Source organism: Cetorhinus maximus, chromosome 21 (genome assembly GCF_964194155.1).
Source record: "Cetorhinus maximus chromosome 21, sCetMax3.hap1.1, whole genome shotgun sequence".
Taxonomy (NCBI): domain Eukaryota; kingdom Metazoa; phylum Chordata; class Chondrichthyes; order Lamniformes; family Cetorhinidae; genus Cetorhinus; species Cetorhinus maximus.
This window is the reverse complement of record NC_135899.1, coordinates 1,984,254-2,003,824: the sequence shown is the minus strand read 5'-3', so window position 1 is coordinate 2,003,824 and position 19,571 is coordinate 1,984,254. Positions and strand designations below refer to the sequence as shown.

Here is a 19,571-nt window from a genome sequence, read left to right as displayed (position 1 = left end):
CTCTTGGCTTTGAGCCAGAGGACATTGATTCAAGCCTCACTCCAGGAGATTCGAGCTCAATATCTAGGCCATGGGTGGGATTTTCGGGCCCGGCCCACCACCAGATCGTCCGGTGCCGCTGAGAGCCCGTGGACTTTCAGCTGGACTGCCGAATCTCTGGCGGGGAGTCCTGCCTTGAGAGAGCCAGAAAATCCCAGCCCATGAATATTGCTGTTTTGCATTAATTCAAGAATGTCAGAATTTCAAACAATCACGGTAATTTATTCTACAGGAGGAAAGGGTGCTGATTGGATGGCAAGTCAACTCTGATTGGCCGAGGTGTTGCCATGCAGAGAGTCGCGGGAGCTATAGGCTCCCCAAGCCCCAGTGTATATCAAGGTGAACAGCTTGAACTCATTGCTTTTGTTGGCAGAGGATGAGTCGCTGCGCATGAATGTATGTTGCTCCTAACTAGCATAAAGGGATCATGTCACACTTCAGTGCATGAGGGCGTGGTGTACTGCTAGAGGTGCCAAGTTTTGGATGTTAAAGATGTTAAAAATCCACCCATCAGGTGGATTTAAAAGATCCCGTGGCGCTATTTGAAGAAAAGAAAGAAAGATTTCCATCCATCGCCCCACAGCACTCCCCCACCGCCGCTCCACCCTGCAACCCCAGTGTCCAGCCAATATTTATCCCCTAGCGAAAATTATTAAAACAAGTTACCCAGTCATCATGACATTGTTATTTGTGGGAAGATAGGAGCAGTTCACCACCACCTTCTCAAGGGCAATGGATGAATTTTAAAAATTGCTCTATTTGTTCATAGGACATGGGTGTCGCTGGCCGGGCCAGCATTTATTACCCATCCCTAGCTGCCCTTGAGAAGGTGGTGGTGAGCTGCCTTCTTGAACCGCTACAGTCCATGTGGTGTAGGTACACCCACAGTGCTGGTAGGGAGGGAGTTCCAGGATTTTGACCCAGCGACAGTGAAGGAATGGCGATATATTTCTAAGTCAGGATGGTGAGTGACTTGGAGGGGAACTTCCAGGTGGTGGTGTTCCCATGTGTCTGCTGCCCTTGTCCTTCTAGTTGGTAATGGTCATGGGTTTGGAAGGTGCTGTCAAAGGAGCCTTGGTGGGTTCCTGCAGTGCATCTTGTAGATGGTACACACTGCTGCTACTGTGCATTGGTGGTGGAGGGAGTGGATGTTGAAGGTGGTGGATGGGGTGCCAATCAAGTGGGCTGCTTTGTCCTGGATGGTGTTGAGCTTCTTGAGTGTTGTTGGAGCTGCACTCATCCAGGCAAGTGGGGAGTATTCCATCACACACCTGGTTTGTGCCTTGTAGATGGTGGACAGGCTTTGGGGAGTCAGGAGGTGAGTTACTCGCTGCAGGATTCCCAGCCTCTGACCTGCTCTTGTAGCCACAGTATTTATATGGCTAGTCTAGTTCAGTTTCTGGTCAATGGTAACCCCCAGGATGTTGATAGTGGGGGGATTCAGTGATGGGAATGCCATTGAATGTCAAGAGGAGGTGGCTTCACTTAAAATGTACTCAGTGGATTTTGTAAATAAGCACAGACTGTTTCCAATGGTAGTGGAACCAGATGTCAGATTAAAGCTGATTGGCAAAGGAGCCAAAACTACAAGATGAGAAGGATTATTTTTTTAGCCAGTGAGTTCTTGTGACCTGAAATGTGCTGCCTAAAAGATTAGTGGAAGCAGATTCAATAGGAACGTCCAGAGGGATTGGAAAAAGTTTGAAGGGGATAATTTGTCGTGTCCATTTTGCCTCTTTACCAATGAGTTAGGACCATTCGGCCCCTCGAGCCTGCTCCGCCATTTGAAAAGATATATGGTTGATCTGATTGTGGCCTCAACTCCACTTTTCCGTGTGTCCCCCTACTCCCGACATAACCTTAGACTCCCTTGTCAGTCAAGAATCTATGTAACTCAGCCTTAAAAATATTCAATGACCCAGCCTCCACTGCTCTCTTCCACAGACCAACAACCCTCTGAGAGAAAATATTTCTCCGCATCTCCATCTTGAACGGCAGACCCCTTACTTTTAAATGGTGCTCCTTTGTTCGAGAGGTAGATAACTGCCTTGTTTCCCTTCAGGCATTTCCTGCAATGGATATGCTGCGAAATCAAGATCTCATGTTGGGCCATGTCATTTCCAAGTCTATTTTCTCATCGGGTGAACAAGATCCACTCTCTGCTCTCAATTTGCCAATTTCTTTGGTCGAGGGAGGCAGGACCAAAAAGCAAGTTTTGCCTTTGTGTCATATCATCCACAGCATCAGGCATCCAAATACAATTCACAGTCATCAAGGTACTTAATCTCTTCTAAAGTGTAGTCATTGTTCTACTGTATGAAAACATCAATTTAACATGGAAAATACTTACAATTGCTGTCTCAGTTAATAGAATTACATAGCATTCACAGCACAGAAACACACCATTAAGCACAAGTCTATGCGAGACTTTATGGTCTACACAAGCCTCCTCTTTCTGCCACACCTATCCATCAACCTCCTCTCTCTGCCACACCTACCCATCAACCTCCTCTCTCTGCCACACCTACCCATCAACCTCCTCTCTCTGCCACACCTACCCATCAACCTCCTCTCTCTGCCACACCTACTCATCAACCTCCTCTCTCTGCCACACCTACCCATCAACCTCCTCTCTCTGCCACACCTACCCATCAACCTCCTCTCTCTGCCACACCTACCCATCAACCTCCTCTCTCTGCCACACCTACTCATCAACCTCCTCTCTCTGCCACACCTACCCATCAACCTCCTCTCTCTGCCACACCTACCCATCAACCTCCTCTCTCTGCCACACAAACCCATCAATCTCCTCTCTCTGCCACACCTACCCATCAACCTCCTCTCTCTGCCACACCTACCCATCAACCACCTTTTTCTGCAACACCTACCCATCAGCCTCCTCTCTCTGCCACACCTACCCATCAACCCCCTCTCTCTGCCACACCTACCCATCAGCCTCCTCTCTCTGCCACACCTACCCATCAGCCTCCTCTCTCTGCCACACCTACACATCAACCTCCTATCTTTGCCATACCTACCCATCAACCTCCTCTCTCTGCCACACCTACCCATCAACCTCCTCTCTCTGCCACACCTACCCATCAACCTCCTCTCTCTGCCACACAAACCCATCAATCTCCTCTCTCTGCCACACCTACCCATCAACCTCCTCTCTCTGCTACACCTACCCATCAACCTCCTCTCTCTGCAACACCTACCCATCAACCTCCTCTCTCTGCCACACCTACCCATCAACCCCCTCTCTCTGCAACACCTACCCATCAACCTCCTCTCTCTGCCACACCTACCCATCAACCTCCTCTCTCTGCCACACCTACCCATCAACCTCCTCTCTCTGCCACACCTACCCGTCAGCCTCCTCTCTCTGCCACACATACACATCAACCTCCTCGCTCTGCCACACCTACCCATAAACCTCCTCTCTCTGTCACACCTACCCATCAGCCTCCTCTCTCTGCCACATCTACCCATCAACCTCCTCTCTCTGCCACACCTACCCATCAGCCTCCTCTCTCTGCCACACCTACCCGTCAGCCTCCTCTTTCTGCCACACCTACCCATCAACCACCTTTTTCTGCAACACCTACCCATCAGCCTCCTCTCTCTGCCACACCTACCCATCAACCCCCTCTCTCTGCCACACCTACCCATCAGCCTCCTCTCTCTGCCACACCTACCCATCAGCCTCCTCTCTCTGCCACACCTACACATCAACCTCCTATCTTTGCCATACCTACCCATCAACCTCCTCTTTCTGCCACACCTACCCATCAACCTCCTCTCTCTGCCACACCTACCCATCAGCCTCCTCTCTCTGCCACACATACTCATCAACCCACTATTTCTGCCACACCTACCCATGAACGTTGATTGACCCTGTCTCCCCCACACTCTCAGACAGTGCATTCCAGACCCTAACCACTCGATTGACCCTGTCTCCATCACACTCTCAGACAGTGCATTCCAGATCCTAACCACTCGATTGACCCTGTCTCCACCACACTCTCAGACAGTGCATTCCAGATTCTAACCACTCGATTGACCCTGTCTCCACCACACTCTCAGACAGTGCATTCCAGATTCTAACCACTCGATTGACCCTGTCTCCACCACACTCTCAGACAGTGCATTCCAGATCCTAACCACTCGATTGACCCTGTCTCACCCACACTCTCAGACAGTGCATTCCAGATACTAACCACTCGATTGACCCTGTCTCCCCCACACTCTCAGACAGTGCATTCCAGACCCTAACCACTCGATTGACCCTGTCTCCACCACACTCTCAGACAGTGCATTCCCGACCCTAACCACTCGATTGACCCTGTCTCCACCACACTCTCAGGCAGTGCATTCCAGATCCTAACCACTCGATTGACCCTGTCTCCACCACACTCTCAGACAGTGCATTCCAGATCCTAACCACTCGATTGACCCTGTCTCCACCACACTCTCAGACAGTGCATTCCAGACCCTAACCACTCGCTTGACCCTGTCTCCACCACACTCTCAGATAGTGCATTCCAGAACCTAACCACTCGATTAACCCTGTCTCCACCACACTCTCAGACAGTGCATTCCAGATCCTAACCACTCGATTGACCCTGTCTCCACCACACTCTCAGACAGTGCATTCCAGACCCTAACCACTCGATTGACCCTGTCTCCACCACTCTCTCAGACAGCGCATTCCAGACCCTAACCACTCGATTGACCCTGTCTCCACCACACTCTCAGACAGTGCATTCCAGACCCTAACCACTCGATTGACCCTGTCTCCACCACACTCTCAGACAGTGCATTCCAGACCCTAACCACTCGATTGAACCTGTCTCCACCACACTCTCAGACAGTGCATTCCAGACCCTAACCACTCGAGTGACCCTGTCTCCCCCACCCTCTCAGACAGTGCATTCCAGATCCTAACCACTCGATTAACCCTGTCTCCACCACACTCTCAGACAGTGCATTCCAGATCCTAACCACTCGATTGACCCTGTCTCCACCACACTCTCAGACAGTGCATTCCAGATCCTAACCACTCGATTAACCCTGTCTCCACCACACTCTCAGACAGTGCATTCCAGACCCTAACCACTTGTGGTGTTATAAAAAGTTGCTCCTCCTGTCGCGTTTGGTTCTTTTGCCAATCACCTTCAACCTGTGTCCTCTGGTTCTCGATCCTTCCTCCAACGGGAACAGTTTCTCCCTATCGATTCTGAACCGAAGCCCTCACGATTTTGAACAGCTCTATCAAATCTCCTCTCGACCTTCTCTGCTGCAAAGAGAACAAGCCCAGCTTCTCCAATCTATCTGCATAACTGAAGTTCCTCACCCTGCAACCAATCTCGTGAATCTTTTCTGCACTATCTCTAATGTCTTCACATCCTTCCTGAAGTACGACGCCCAGAACTGGATACAATACCCCAGCTGAGGCCGACGCAGCATTTTATACAAGTTTAACATAACATCCTTGTATTTGAGGTCAAGGAACCTGATTGGGTAACAAAGAATCAACCCCTTTTCCTATTGGCCGAGAAGACAGTCCGCCTGGAGGATGGACCAATGGCGGAAGAGTGAAGCATGCAGCAGTTCGAGGTGGGCTATCTTGTGATCAAACGTCTGGAGGTACACCCAACCTGAATTGGCAATGTTGTTGGGAACACAGAATGAGGCCATTGTTTCTGTGCAATCGAGGATGACACTGCGGCACTGATAAGCAAGGAAGCTGCCTGCAGCTAATATCCAAAGGGAATCCACAGGGAAAATTTAAATCCTAATGCATCCCTTGGAAACCTTCCCAGAAATCTAAGCTGCTCAGAATTACTCCGGGAATCATGTCGGTTGTCTGGCTGGTTCATACTGGGCCGGGTGAACTGGGTGTATTTTTAATTCATTTATGGGATGAGGGCATCGCTGGCTAGGGTAGCATTTAATCCCCATCCCTAATTGCCCATTAACATTGATTCCCTTACTGATTGAAAATCTGTCTGTCTCAGCCTTGAATATATTTAACGACCCAGCCTCTACAGCCCTCTGCGGTAGAGAATTCCACAGATTCACTACCCTCTGAGGGAAGAAATTCCTCCTCATCTCCACAAGTGGAAACAACCTCTTAGCATCTACCCTGTCAAGCCCCCTAAGAACCTTACATGTTTCAATAAGGTCACCTTTCATTCTTCTAAACTCCAATGAGTACAGGCCCAACCTACTCAACCTCTCCTCATAAGAAAATCCCTCCATCCCTGGGATCAACCTAGTGATCCTTCTCTGGACTGCCTCCAATGCCAATCTATCTTTCCTTAGATAAGGGGACCAAAACTGTTCACAGTATTCTAGATGTGGTCTAACTAGTGCCTTGTATAGTTTTAGTAAGGCTTCCCTATTTTTATACCCCATTCCCTTTGAAATAAAGGCCAACATTCCATTTGCCTTCCCTATTACCTGCTGAACTTGTATGTTAGCTTTTTGGAATTCATGCACGAGGACCCCCAAATCCCTCTGTGCTGCAGCTTTCTTCTGTCTTTCTCCATGTAAATAATATTCAGCTCCTCTATTCTTCCTGCCAAAGTGCATAACCTCACAATTTCACACTGAATCCCTGCAGTGCATCTTGTAGATGGTACACACTGCTGCTACTGTGCGTCGGTGGTGGAGGGAGTGAATCTTTGTGGATGTGGTGCCAATCAAGCGGATGCTTTGTCCTGGATGGTGTCGAGCTTCTTGAGTGTTGTGGGAACTGCACTCATCCAGGCAAGTGTGGAATATTCCATCCTGACTTGTGCCTTGTAGATGGTGGACAGGCTTTGGGGAGTCAGGAAGTGAGTTACTCATCACAGGATTCCTAGCCTCTGACCTGCTCTTGTAGCCACAGTATTTATATGGCTGGTCCAGTTCAGTTTCTGGTCAATGGTAACCCCCAGGATGTTGATAGTGGGGGATTCAGTGATGGTAATGCCATTGAACATCAAGGGGGCGATAGTTAGATTCTCACTTGTTGCAGATGGTCATTGCCTGGCACTTGTGTGGCGTGAATGTTACTTGCCACTTGTCAGCCCAAGCCTGGATATTGTCCAGGTCTTGCTGCATTTGGACATGGACTGCTTCAGTATCTGAGGAGTCATGAATGGTGCTGAACATTGTACAATCATCAGCGAACATCCCCACTCCTGACCTGATGATGGAAGGAAGGTCTTGTGATTTGAAGATGCTGATTTCATCAAGAGGTTTCAATAATCTTGCTGACAAGGATTATGAAAGGTTTATTGTATCCCTGAAATCTGAGATGAGATGAGTATCATTGTAGTCATTGCATTCCTGTTTTGGCTCATGAACAGGCATGACTAAATATCTCTCTCTCTCTCTCTCTCTCTCTCTCAGCTCCTGTGACTGAGGAATAATCTTTAGAGTTCATGTTTCCAGCACTCTGGTCAGCTCAGGCTGACAGCTGTGCAGGATTGCACTCGCAATTCCAGAAGTAAATCCAGACCAACATTCCCAATGAGACAGGGCCGCCCCTGTCGGAGGGTACAGCATTAAGACAGGCCATTCGGCCAGCTAGCCTATGCTAGCTCCACATGTGACATCTCCCACCATAATTAATCTTGCACAATCAGCATATCCTTCTTAACCAAAAGCCGAAATAATGCTGAGAGAGACATCCCGCTGAAGCTTGGCAGTTAACTGTTCCCTGCTGCATTCTCCAAGGCGACGCGCCTACCAATCAGAGCCCGCTTGCCAATTAATCAGCACTCTCTCCTCATGGAGTATAAATTGTTGTTCCCTTTACAATGGGTATTCTTGCAGATCGGTCCTGATGAGTGCAAGACGAAAAGCTTTGCCATGTCTCATTCTGTACTACCAAGCGACCATGTAAAGATGGAAAGTGCTGGGAATGCTGAGCAGAATGCTGGCTGAACCTGTGGGAAGAGAAACAGAGTTAACATCCCAGGCCGATGGCATTTTTTTGTCTGGACTGTAAAGAGTTTGAGATGTTTTAAGCAAGTACAGAGACAGGGATAGCGGCTAAGGACAAAAAAGGAAGATTAAAATAGGCTGGAAGGCTGGGGAGACTAAATGGCAGCATATCCTTTCATTCAATTCTCCATTTGCTCCTTAAACCCATTCAGGCTCTTAATATCTGGAGAGGTAGCACTGCTGGTGCATTCTCAAGATCCTCCAAACCCAGTGGCAGGAAAGGTGGCCCCTCCCAATCCAACATGCCCTGCATCGCGGTGCTAATCACTCAAAACCAGCAGCAAGACTTATTCGTACGCTTGACACTGGACTTCCGAATTAACTGCCCTACCCGAAGCTCCCAGGAGGGCAATGGAAAAGCTTTAGGGATGCGCTCAAAGCATCGCCAAAGAGGCCAAACATCCCTGCCCACTCACGGGAGCCCCTGGTTCGTGTCTGACCAAAATGGAGCCGGTTCTCTCGGGAAGGCTCCGAGCACATTGACAGACTTCATCGGGAACAACGCAGAGGTGAAGTTGAGCCATCGGAGGGAGCGCGCAAACCTCCAAACGCTGACCCAGCCCTCCAGTCACCAACTGCCCCACATATGGCAGAGTCTGCAGATCACACAGCGGGTTGATCAACCATCCCTGAACCCATCGAACCAGAGTGGAAGCAAGTCATCCTCGATCCCGAGGGACTGCCTTAGACGGAAGAAGAGACCCATTCAAACTCTAATGACCTAAGCAGTTAGACAAAGAAACGTAGACATTAAAGCAAAAAACTGCGGATGCTGGAAATCCAAAACAAAAACAGAAACAGAAATACCTGGAAAAACTCAGCAGGTCTGGCAGCATCGGCGGAGGAGAGCACAGTTAACGTTTCGAGTCCTCATGAACCTTCAACAGAACTAAGTAAAATAGGAAAGTGGTGAAATATAAGCTGGTTTAGGGGGGGTAGCGGGGAGGTTGTTGGGACAAGCAGCCATTAATAGGTGGAGATAACCAAAAGATGTCACAGACAAAAGGATAAAGAGGTGTTGAAGGTGGTGATATTATCTAAGGAATATGCTAATTAAGGGTAGAAAGCAGGACAAGCAAGGTACAGACAGCCCTAGTGGGGGTGGGGTGAAGGAATCGAAATAGGCTAAAAGGTAGAGATAAAACAATGGATGGAAATACATTTAAAAATAATGGAAATAGGTGGGAAAAGAAAAATCTATATAAATTATTGGAAAAAACAGAAGGGAGGGGGAAGAAACGGAAAGGGGGTGGGGACGGAGGAGAGAGTTCATGATCTAAAATTGTTGAACTCAATATTCAGTCCGGAAGGCTGTAAAGTGCCTAGTCGGAAGATGGGATGCTGTTCCTCCAGTTTGCGTTGAGCTTCACTGGAACAATGCAGCAAGCCAAGGATGGACACGTGGGCATGAGAGCAGGGTGGAGTGTTAAAATGGCAAGCGACAGGGAGGTCTGGGTAATGCTTGCGGACAGACCGAAGGTGTTCTGCAAAGCGGTCACCCAGTCTGCGTTTGGCCTCTCCAATGTAGAGGAAACCGCATTGGGAGCAACGAATGCAGTAGGTTAAATTGAGGGAAGTGCAAGTGAAATGCTGCTTCACTTGAAAGGAGGGTTTGGGCTTAGACAACTGGCGCAGGAACAGGTGATTCAGCCCATCCAGCCTGCTCCACCATTCAATATGATCGTGGCTGATCCTGTAGCTCAACGCCGTGTTCCCGCTCTCTCCCCAGACCCCTTGATGCTTTTGGAGTACAGAAATCTATCTATTTCCTTCTTAAATATATTCAGTGACTTGGCCTCCACAGCTTCTGTGGCAGAGAATTCCACAGGTTCACCACCCTCTGAGTGAAGAAATTTCTCCTCATCTCAGTCCTAAATGGCCTCCCCTGTAACCACACCCACCTCTCCCCGCCAGCCAGAGGAAACATCAGTGATTGGTGTACAAGGACACCCAGGTCCCTTTGTACATCAACATTTCCCAGTCTATCACCACTTCAATAATACTCTGCTCTCCTGTTTTCTTACAGCTGCAGCAAACACCTATTTGCAGTGAAATCCACCAGAGAGTGAGGTCCTAGTACAGGAGCCCCGAGGGGGTGGGGCGGTGGGAAACTCCTCCAGCTGGGCTGCTACATGGGCACATCCTCAGACTGGAACTCCTGCTATAACACAAGGACCAGCCCACTTTGTTCGTGCTTCCACCACAAGATTCATTATGTACGTGGAACGCACAAAGGGTCAGGGAGGTGCATGTATAACTTGTCCAGCAGCTGCCTCGAACCTCACGAATGTGCTGGTCAGGCAGAAAAATCCTTCATAAAGATCTGTAAGGTGCAAATTTGAACAGAAAAAGGTTCACCTTGAGCATGAGAATGCGAGAGTCACACAACAAGTCACTCGGCCCGTCCTGCCGGTGCTGCCCCTTCGAAGGAGCTATCCAATTAATCCCAGCTCTTTTGGCGTCAATTGGATGCGCCCTCGCCTATTCATGGGATTTTCCAGCCCCGACACTGGCAGGCACCATCGCTGGTGGGACAGGAATATTTGGAGAGTTAAAAGCCAATGAGTCTCCTGCCCTGCCCGCAAAGATGCCTGCCGACGCCAGGGCTGGAAATTTCCAGCCTCTGAGTCAGAACATTGTGGGTTCTAGGACTTAACCTCGGCAATCTCGGCTGACATCCCCTCTGCTAAGGGAATGCTGCACTGTCGGAGGTGCTGGCTTCGAATGAGAACTAAAACCATCTGCCCTCGCAGGTGAATGTAGAAGATACAAAGGCAGTACTTTGAAGAAGATTAGGAAGGACATCACAATGGGAGCAGGGGGGAGGGGGAGGTAGCTGGTGATATGTCGTAATAATGTCACTGCACCAATAATCCAGATAGCCAGGTGTATGCTTGGGCGACATGGGCTCAAATTCCACCATGGCAGCTGGTGGAACCATAATGGGAGTTATGTACAGGCCTCCGAACAGTAGTCAGGATGTGGGGCACAAGATACAAGAGGAGATAGAAAAGGCGTGTAAGAAAGGCAAGGTTACAGTGATCATGGGGGATTTCAATATGCAGGTAGACTGGGAAAATCAGGTTGGTAGTGGATCCCAAGAAAAGGAATTTGTGGAATGTCAGCAAGATGGCTTTTTGGAGCAGCTTGTGGTGGAGCCCACTAGGGAACAGGCAATTCTAGATTTAGTGATGTGTAATGAGGCAGGTTTGATAAGGGAGCTTAAGGTGAAGGAACCCTTAGGAGGAAGTGACCATAATATGATAGAATTTACCCTGCAATTTGAGAGGAAAAAGCTGGAATCAGATGTAACGGTATTACAGTTGAATAAAGGCAACTACAGAGGCATGAGGGAGGAGCTGGCCAGAATTGACTGGGAGATGAGCCTAGCAGGAAAGACAGTGGAACAGCAATGGCAGGAGTTTCTGGGAGTAATTTGGGAGACACAGCAAAAATTCATCCCTAGGAAGAAGAAGCATACTAAAGGGAGGACGAGGCAACCATGGCTGACAAGGGAAGTCAGGGGCAGCATAAAAGCTAAAGAGAAAGCATATAATGCGGCGAAGAGCAGTGGGAAACCAGGGGATTGGGAAGCCTACAAAGACCAACAGAGGACAACTAAAAAAGAAATAAGGAGGGAGAAGATTAAATATGAGGGTAAACTAGCCAGTAATATAAAAGAAGATTGCAAGAGTGTTTTTAGATATATAAAGGGTAAGAGAGAGGTAAAAGTGGACATTGAGCCGCTGGAAAATGACACTGGAGAAGTAGTAGTGGGGAACAAAGAAATGGCGGAGGAACTGAATAGGTACTTTGCGTCAAAATTCACAGTGGAAGACACAAGTAACATCCCCAAAGTTCAAGAGAGTCGGAGGGTGGGCAGAGGTGAGTATGGTGGCAATTACCAAGGAGAAGGTGCTAGGAAAACTGAAAGGTCTGAAGGTGGATAAATCACCTGGACCAGATGGATTACACCCCAGAGTTCTGAAGGAGATAGCTGAAGAGATAGTGGAGGCGTTAGTGGTGATCTTTCAGGAATCACTGGAGTCAGGGAGGGTCTCAGAGGACTGGAAAATCGCTAATGTAACGCCCCTGTTTAAGAAGGGAGTGAGGCAAAAGACGGGAAATTACAGGCTGATTAGCCTGACCTCGTTCATTGGTAAGATTTTAGAGTCCATTATTAAGGATGAGATTTCAGAATACTTGGAAGTGCATGGTAAAATAGGGCAAAGTCAGCATGGTTTCATCAAGGGGAGGTCATGCCTGACAAATCTGTTAGAATTCTTTGAGGAGATAACGAGTAGGTTAGACAAAGGAGAGCCAATGGATGTTATCTACTTGGACTTCCAGAAGGCCTTTGACAAGGTGCCGCATAGGAGGCTGCTCAGTAAGATAAGAGCCCGTGGTATTAGAGGCAAGGTACTAGCATGGATAGAAGATTGGCTGTCTGGCAGGAGGCAGAGAGTGGGGATAAGGGGGTCCTTCTCAGGATGGCGGCTGGTGACTGGTGGAGTTCCGCAGGGGTCAATGTTGGGACCACAACTTTTCACTTTATACATTAATGATCTAGATGAAGGAACTGAGGGCATCCTGGCTATGTTTGCAGATGATACAAAGATAGGTGGAGGGACAGGTAGTATTGAGGAGGCGGGGAGGCTGCAGAAGGATTTAGACAGGTTAGGAGAATGGGCAAAGAAGTGGCAGATGGAATACAACGTGGGGAAGTGTGAGGTCATGCACTTTGGTAGGAAGAATAGAGGCATAGACTATTTTCTAAATGGGGAGAGAATTCATAAATCTAGAGTGCAAAGGGACTTGGGAGTCCTAGTCCAGGATTCTCTTAAGGTTAACTTGCAGGTTGAGTCGGTAGTTAGGAAGGCAAATGCAATGTTGGCATTTATTTTGAGAAGACTAGAATATAAAAGCAGGGATGTGCTGCTGAGGCTTTATAAGGCTCTGGTCAGACCACATTTAGAATATTGTGAGCAATTTTGGGCCCCGTATCTCAGGAAGGATGTTCTGGCCCTGGAGAGGGTCCAGAGGAGGTTCACGAGAATGATCCCAGGAATGAAAGGCTTAACATATGAGGAACGTTTGAGGACTCTGGGTCTATACTCGATGGAGTTTAGAAGGATGAGGGGGGACCTGATTGAACCTAACAGAATACTGAAAGGCCTGGATGGAGTGGACGTGGGGAAGATGTTTCCATTAGTAGGAGAGACTAGGACCCGAGGGCACAGCCTCAGAGTAAAGGGAAGACCTTTTAGAACAGAGATGAGGAGAAACTTCTTTAGCCAGAGAGTGGTGAATCTATGGAATTCATTGCCAAAGAAGGCTGTGGAGGCCAGGTCATTGAGTGTATTGAAGACCGAGATAGATAAGTACTTGATTGGTAAGGGGATCAAAGGTTACGGGGAGAAGGCGGGAGAATGGGGTTGAGAAATCTATCAGCCATGATTGAATGGCGGATCAGACTCGATGGGCCGAATGGCCTAATTTCTGCTCCTATGTCTTATGGTCTTATGCAACGTAAATTGAATTGTAATCAATAAAATCTGGAGTTAAAAGGCTAGACAACAATCACAGACTATCATAAAAACCCATCTGGCTCACTAATGTCCTTTAGGGAAGGAAATCAGCTGTCCTTACCCGGTCTGGCCTACATGTGACTCCAGACCCACAGAAATGTGGTTGACTCTTAACTGCCCTCCGAAATGGCGCAGCAAGCCACTCAGTTCAAGGGCAATTAGGGATGGGCAACAAATGCTAGTCCTGCCAGTGACACCCACATCCCATGAAAGAATAAATATATAAAAACAGATTCACTGGTCATTATCACGCTGTTGTTTACGCATCAATTGACCATCGGGTTTCTGGCATTAGTCAGAAGTGACTATGTTACAAAAGTGCTTGAAAGAACTTTGGAATGTTTGCTGATGGTGAAAGATGTTGTGTAAATGTAACTCGCTCTTTCACTCCCTCACCCTGTACATTTGCTCTTCTGAATGTGAGTTCCTCGAACCTTGGGAAATCCTGCAGCTAAACCCAGGAGGAGACTGTTGGATCCCTGGTTCGATGAAGAGTGCAGGAGGACATGCCAGGCGCAGCACCCGGCATACCTAAAAATTAGGTGTCAGCCTGGTGAAGCTACAACAGAAGAATATTTGCGTGCCAAACAGCACAAGCAGCAAGTGATAGGCAGAGCTTAGTGAACCCACAACCAGGACTACGTGCTGAGGGACGCACTAAAGCTTGGGGCAGCCGCCACAGAGACACAATGGGGAAAGGTCACTCACTGTCTAAAACCTTTCAGCCATGGTGCACTGAAGGGCTAGGAATATTTTATACCCCTCGGACTGTATGACTCAAATTGAATGTATGCAGTGAATAATACATGTATCATCATTGTATTGTAGCACCTCAGAGTGCAACATGATCTGTGTAGGTAACTTAAACACCATTGCACTGTCTGACTGTTTGTAATGAACATTTTGAGATGTCTGTAATGTTGATTGATTGTACTGTAGCATCTCAGAGTGCAACATGACCGATGGGGAAACTTGAATATGATGGCACTTTTTGTGATGGCCATTTTGAAATGTTTTATAATGTTCTTTCAGATATTTAATGAATAAAGTACATTTTTCAAAAGAAAGGCAATACCACAACCAAAAGATCAGATCTAAGCTCTGCAGTCCTAGCACATCCAGTCATGAATAGAGGTGGATAATTAAACAGCTAACAGGAGGACAAAGCTCCACAAATATCCCCATTGTCAATGATGGTGGAGCCCAGCACATCAGTGCAAAAGATAAGGCTGAAGCATTTGCTACAATCTTCAGCCAGAAGTGCCGAGTGGATGATCCATCTCAGCCTCCTCCAGAGGTCCCCAGTATCACAGATGCCAGTCTTCAGCCAATTCAATTCACTCCACATGATTTTTTTTTAAATTTTTCACGGTACTCCAGACATGATATCACCAATGCCTTGTACAGTTGTAACAAGACTTCCCTACTTGTGGTTATGTCTGTGGAGAGAGGTAGAGCAACAAGTGATGAGAATGCATATTTATACATTGCCTTAACTGTTGAAAAAAACATTCATAAGGCGCTCCATAGGAGTGCGAGCAAAGAAAATTGGCACTGAGTCAAGAGAGGTCTTTGGGACAACGCCTAAAATCCTCATCAAGATGGGAGGTTTAAGGAGAGTCTTCATGGAGGAGGGAGGGGTGGGTAGTTTAGAGGCAATCCAAGATAAAAGCTCAGCCTCAAAGGGATAGGGGGCATATGAGAGAAAGGCAGAGTTATTGTAGGGCTATTGCAGGACTCGAGATAAGGAGGGGTGGGGGTCACGGTGTGATTGGGGAATTTTTAAAGTGGAAATGTTGGCTGTGCCTTGGTGCCACTGGACTAGAATCCAGCTGTGCTTCCTGCTCCTACATTCCAGCCAGTGGGTGAGGCTGGATTCGGACGTGATCAGGTTTGGCTGCGATGCCCCTACAATCTCCCCCCTCCGACACCCTGCAGTGGCCACCCTAACTCCCCAGGAGCCGGCCAGCTGACTTCACGCCTGAACAAGCCACTTAGCCAAGAACTGAGGGATGCACATGATTTCCAACCCCAGAGTGAGTCAATGCCTTCAAGGCAGGGAGTGAGCAAAGATTACAGTGAAACACTTAGTCCTGTGTCTCACAGGTCACAGAACAGCTTGCTCATCAGCTTAACAATTTTCACTCCCAACCTCCCAAGTGCAGGCTCTGGTCCGCTATAGTGAAGCAAGTTTGATTTTTAACACAAGTGCAGTGTGCGATTGCCATACACAGTTGAAATATATGTTAAATGACATGTTTAATTGTATTATCAAGATGGGCGGTTCAAGAAGGCAGCTCACCACCAGCTTCTCAAGGGCAATTAGGGATGGGCAATAAATGCTGGGCCCAGCCAACGACGTCCACATGAATAAAAAAAAGGAAACACAGGGTGAAGGGCATTGATTGATTATGTACCTTGAGTACATGTAAGGAAAGACCTCACCCAGTGCACAGAGGGTGCGGGGCGGGAGGAGGACCTACTTGTAGGCCTGCTCCTGGGCCTGGCCAAGTTGGCTATCAACAGGCCCAGGCAGCAGGCGGTCAAGAGGGCCACCCGACCTGACTGCCTGCCCTGCTCCCGCGGCCGTGTCCGCAGGCGGGTGGTCCTGGAGAGGGAGCCATGTGGTGCCCACGGGTAGGCTGGAGGCCTTTTGCGGCCAGTGGACACCACTGGGGCCTGGAATGCATCACCGACCCCCCCCCGCCCCCACTCCCCCCAACCCCCTGCCCCAGGAGCGATATTTGAGTTTGACTTGCTAAGGTTCCTTTGAGGCTTTGTTTAGTTTTGGTGCCTTGTCAGTGGCTGTCACGCCTTTGAATTCGTTTATTTCATTTTTTATTGGTTACACTGAAAAAAACTTCAAAAGAAAGACTTCACCCGGTGCAGAGATTGGGGGTGTGGGTGGGTGGGGGGGAGGGAGGAGGACCTCCTTGTTAACCTGCCCCTGGGACTGGCTAAGTTGGTCCAGGCAGGGGTGGGGGGGGTGGTTGACAGGGTCTGCCTGACCCAGCTGCCTGACCCTCTGCCGCCATTACATTTGCGGCCGGGCATCCCCGTAGAGGGGGTCACATGAGGCCTCCCACGGCCGGTGGGCACTGTGGGGGCTGCAGTGCCCCTTTAAGGGGCTGCCGACTTTGTTAATTGGGGCAAGGGCGGGCGGACCTCACCCGCCCCAGGGTAAAGTTGTAGAGCGTTTGGGGGCTGCGGGTAACCAACCCATCCGACAAATCTCAACTGAGGCAGGCCTGCGTTGGCATGGACAAGGGGCTAGTCACATCCACCTCCCCTGTGCAGGGCTCATTTCACAAGGGCCCCTGGGCTGTGCTTATGTTCTGGTTAACGTGATGTCCTCCATGGAGGAGGAAATATAAAGAGCCCCAGCAGCCCTGGTGATGCAGCGGGTAGTGTCCCTACCCCTGAGCCCCTGGAGCTCAGGGGTCAAGTCCCGCTCCGGTGTCCGAGCTCGATGTTAGCCTCATAGGCAGAGGCCGAGGGTAACATCTGTCAGGTGGGTCACCGCCCGCCCCAAACGCTCAGCAATTTTACACTTTGACAGCCTTGGCCCGCCTGCCCTTGACCCATTTGAGGCCCTTAAGTGGCCGATTATTGACCATGTATAGACTGTTGTCCGCCCAGCCTCAATTTTCAAGCTGGTGAGAGGAGACCAGGAGCCTGAAAATTAATCCTGTCCAGACCGTGGCCTCAATCAGCAACTTCCATTTAACATCAGGCACCCCACCCCCACCCCCTCCGTCTCCCCAAGAACGTCTGACACCTGCAGAGGCTCCTCCCCGCACCCCACCCCCCCCCACCGACCAACACCCCAACCCCCAGCTCTGTCCACCCTCCCCCAGGTCTCACCTCCCCTCCCCACTCTGAGAGCACCAAAATGTACCTTCCCCTGGACTCCCGGGCCTGAGGCTTGCAGTCCCAGTCCTGTCCGCTGCAGCTTCTAGCGGGGATCCTCTGGGGCGGGACTACCTCCTGAGTGAGGGGCAGAAGTCCCACCTGAGGGACTTGTTGGAGCGTGAAAGGGGTGTGGGACCAGGCCCAGGGATGTGTTCTCCGCCCACCGTTCGGATGGAGGGAAGGGAAATCCCACTGCCCTTCAAACCCTGGACCTGATGTCCATGGGAGGTGTGTTCATAACGTGGCTATCAGCCTGGAAATCCTTCCAATGTGCCTCTGGCACGCGGGAAGAGTGGGAGAGTCAACTGGTCGACCATGCTTGCTGTGGAGGGGCATCCCTCAGGGTACAGCCTGGAGACAGGCCAAAGACCTGGTGCAGGAACAACGCTAGCCGTGGAAACAGACCTAAACACGTGCTTCATCTGCCTCATGTGTCACTGGATGTGGGAAAGCCTCTAACTCTAAATAACGCTGGGAGTAAAACAGCCTGAGGAGCTGTAGAAACAAACTCAGTCACCTGTCGGCTGATGCCAAGTATTTTGTGCTCATGATTTATTCAGTCGGTGACAATGTTTTTTTTTCATTCGTTCAAGGGATGTGGGCGTCGCTGGCTAGGCCAGCATTTGTTGCCCATCCCTAATAGCCCTTGTTCAGAGGGCATTTTAAGAGTTAACCACCTTGCTGTGGGTCTGGAGTCACATGTAGGCCAGACCAGGTAAGGAGGGCAGATTTCCTTCCCTAAAGGGTTTTAATGAACCAGATGGGTGCTCAGCATCTCGAGGCTCCTCCTCCTGAGGTAGTCTCTCGGGATCGAGGATGACTCACTTCCACCCCCTGGTTCGATGGGTTCGGTGAGATGGCTGATCAATCCAGTGCGTGAGCTGTAGACTCTGCTGCTTGCAGGGCAGGTGGTTTTTGAAGGGGGTGGATCGATGGGGTTCTTTGGGAGGTTTGTGCCCGCCCCTGATCAAGCCTCTCGATGTGTTCGGTACCTTCCCGAATGGTCCTTCTCCATTTTGGCCAATCACAGGCCTGGGCCTCTGGTGAGCGGGGGCGGGGGGGATGTTTGCCTTCCTCAGTGATGCTTTGAGGATATACCGAAAGTGTTTCCCTGTCCTCCTGGGAGCCTCCTGCAGAGGCCGAGCTCCGAGTGCAGCAGTTCCATTGGGAGTCTGGTGTCAGGCAGTTAAACCACGAGCCCTACCCAGCGGAGCTGGTTTTGAGTCTCTCGCGCCTCAATGCTGGACAGGTTGGCTGGGGAGAGGATGCTGCTTTGGACCATGTTTCTCACCAATGGACTTGGAGGATCTTGTGAAGGTCCCTTCTCCAGTGCTTTGAGGTGTCAGTTGTATGTTGTCAAATTAAGTCTCCGAAGCACAATATCATCAGCACTTCACTCACTATACAAACCATGGAGTTGGACTAACTTGGACCATAGAGAAAAGGGATGCCAATGAATGTTAAAAGCGACTGATAGAACCATACACGAACAGTAACAATTTGTACTTATGTCACCTCTGTAACATAACAAAATGTTCAAGCTGTTTCAAAGAAACACAAAGGGCCATGGGGCCTGGCACAGGCTTGATGTGTCTCTGGGAGTACTATCCAATTAGCCCCTTCCCCCCACCGTAGCCCCACATAATTCTCCTTTCAAAGTATGTATTCTATTTCCCTTGGGATTGAATCTGCTTCACCCGCCCTTTCGGGCAGCGCATTCCAGGTCACAACAACTCGCTGCCTTAAATAGAATTCTCTTCCAGTTATCATAAAAAACGCTTTCTTTGCCGATTGTCTGAAACCCCCCCTGGATTGATGGTGAAGCCCCCATCTTCACTGCTCCTGGAGCGTTGGGCAGTGTTACACTTACTAGCCCCTGGAGCACCGAGTGGCCAGGACTGTTGCTCACCTTCCACTAACCTGCTCAATCTTCAACTGCTCAGATTGACAGTGCCTTCTAAAAGGAAGGTGTCTGCAGCGGCCTGGGCCCCTTTCCTCACCTAATAATCTCCGCACCTCTCCCCTCCTCCTTTA

General features: G+C 49.4%; 1 protein-coding gene across 1 annotated transcript in view; it reads right to left on the bottom strand.

Annotated features, from left to right (window-relative positions):
* LOC144695488 (TNF receptor-associated factor 2-like) overlaps positions 1-18,819 on the bottom strand; it is a 498,558-nt gene extending 479,739 nt beyond the window's left edge. Inside the window, exons 1-2 of the mRNA XM_078566367.1 lie at positions 18,742-18,819; positions 16,580-16,650 (exon numbers count right to left, since the gene is read on the bottom strand). Of these exons, the coding sequence (XP_078422493.1) occupies positions 16,580-16,650; positions 18,742-18,819 (149 nt within the window). The remainder of the gene's footprint in view (positions 1-16,579; positions 16,651-18,741) is intronic.
* Between the last annotated feature and the right edge of the window lie 752 nt (positions 18,820-19,571).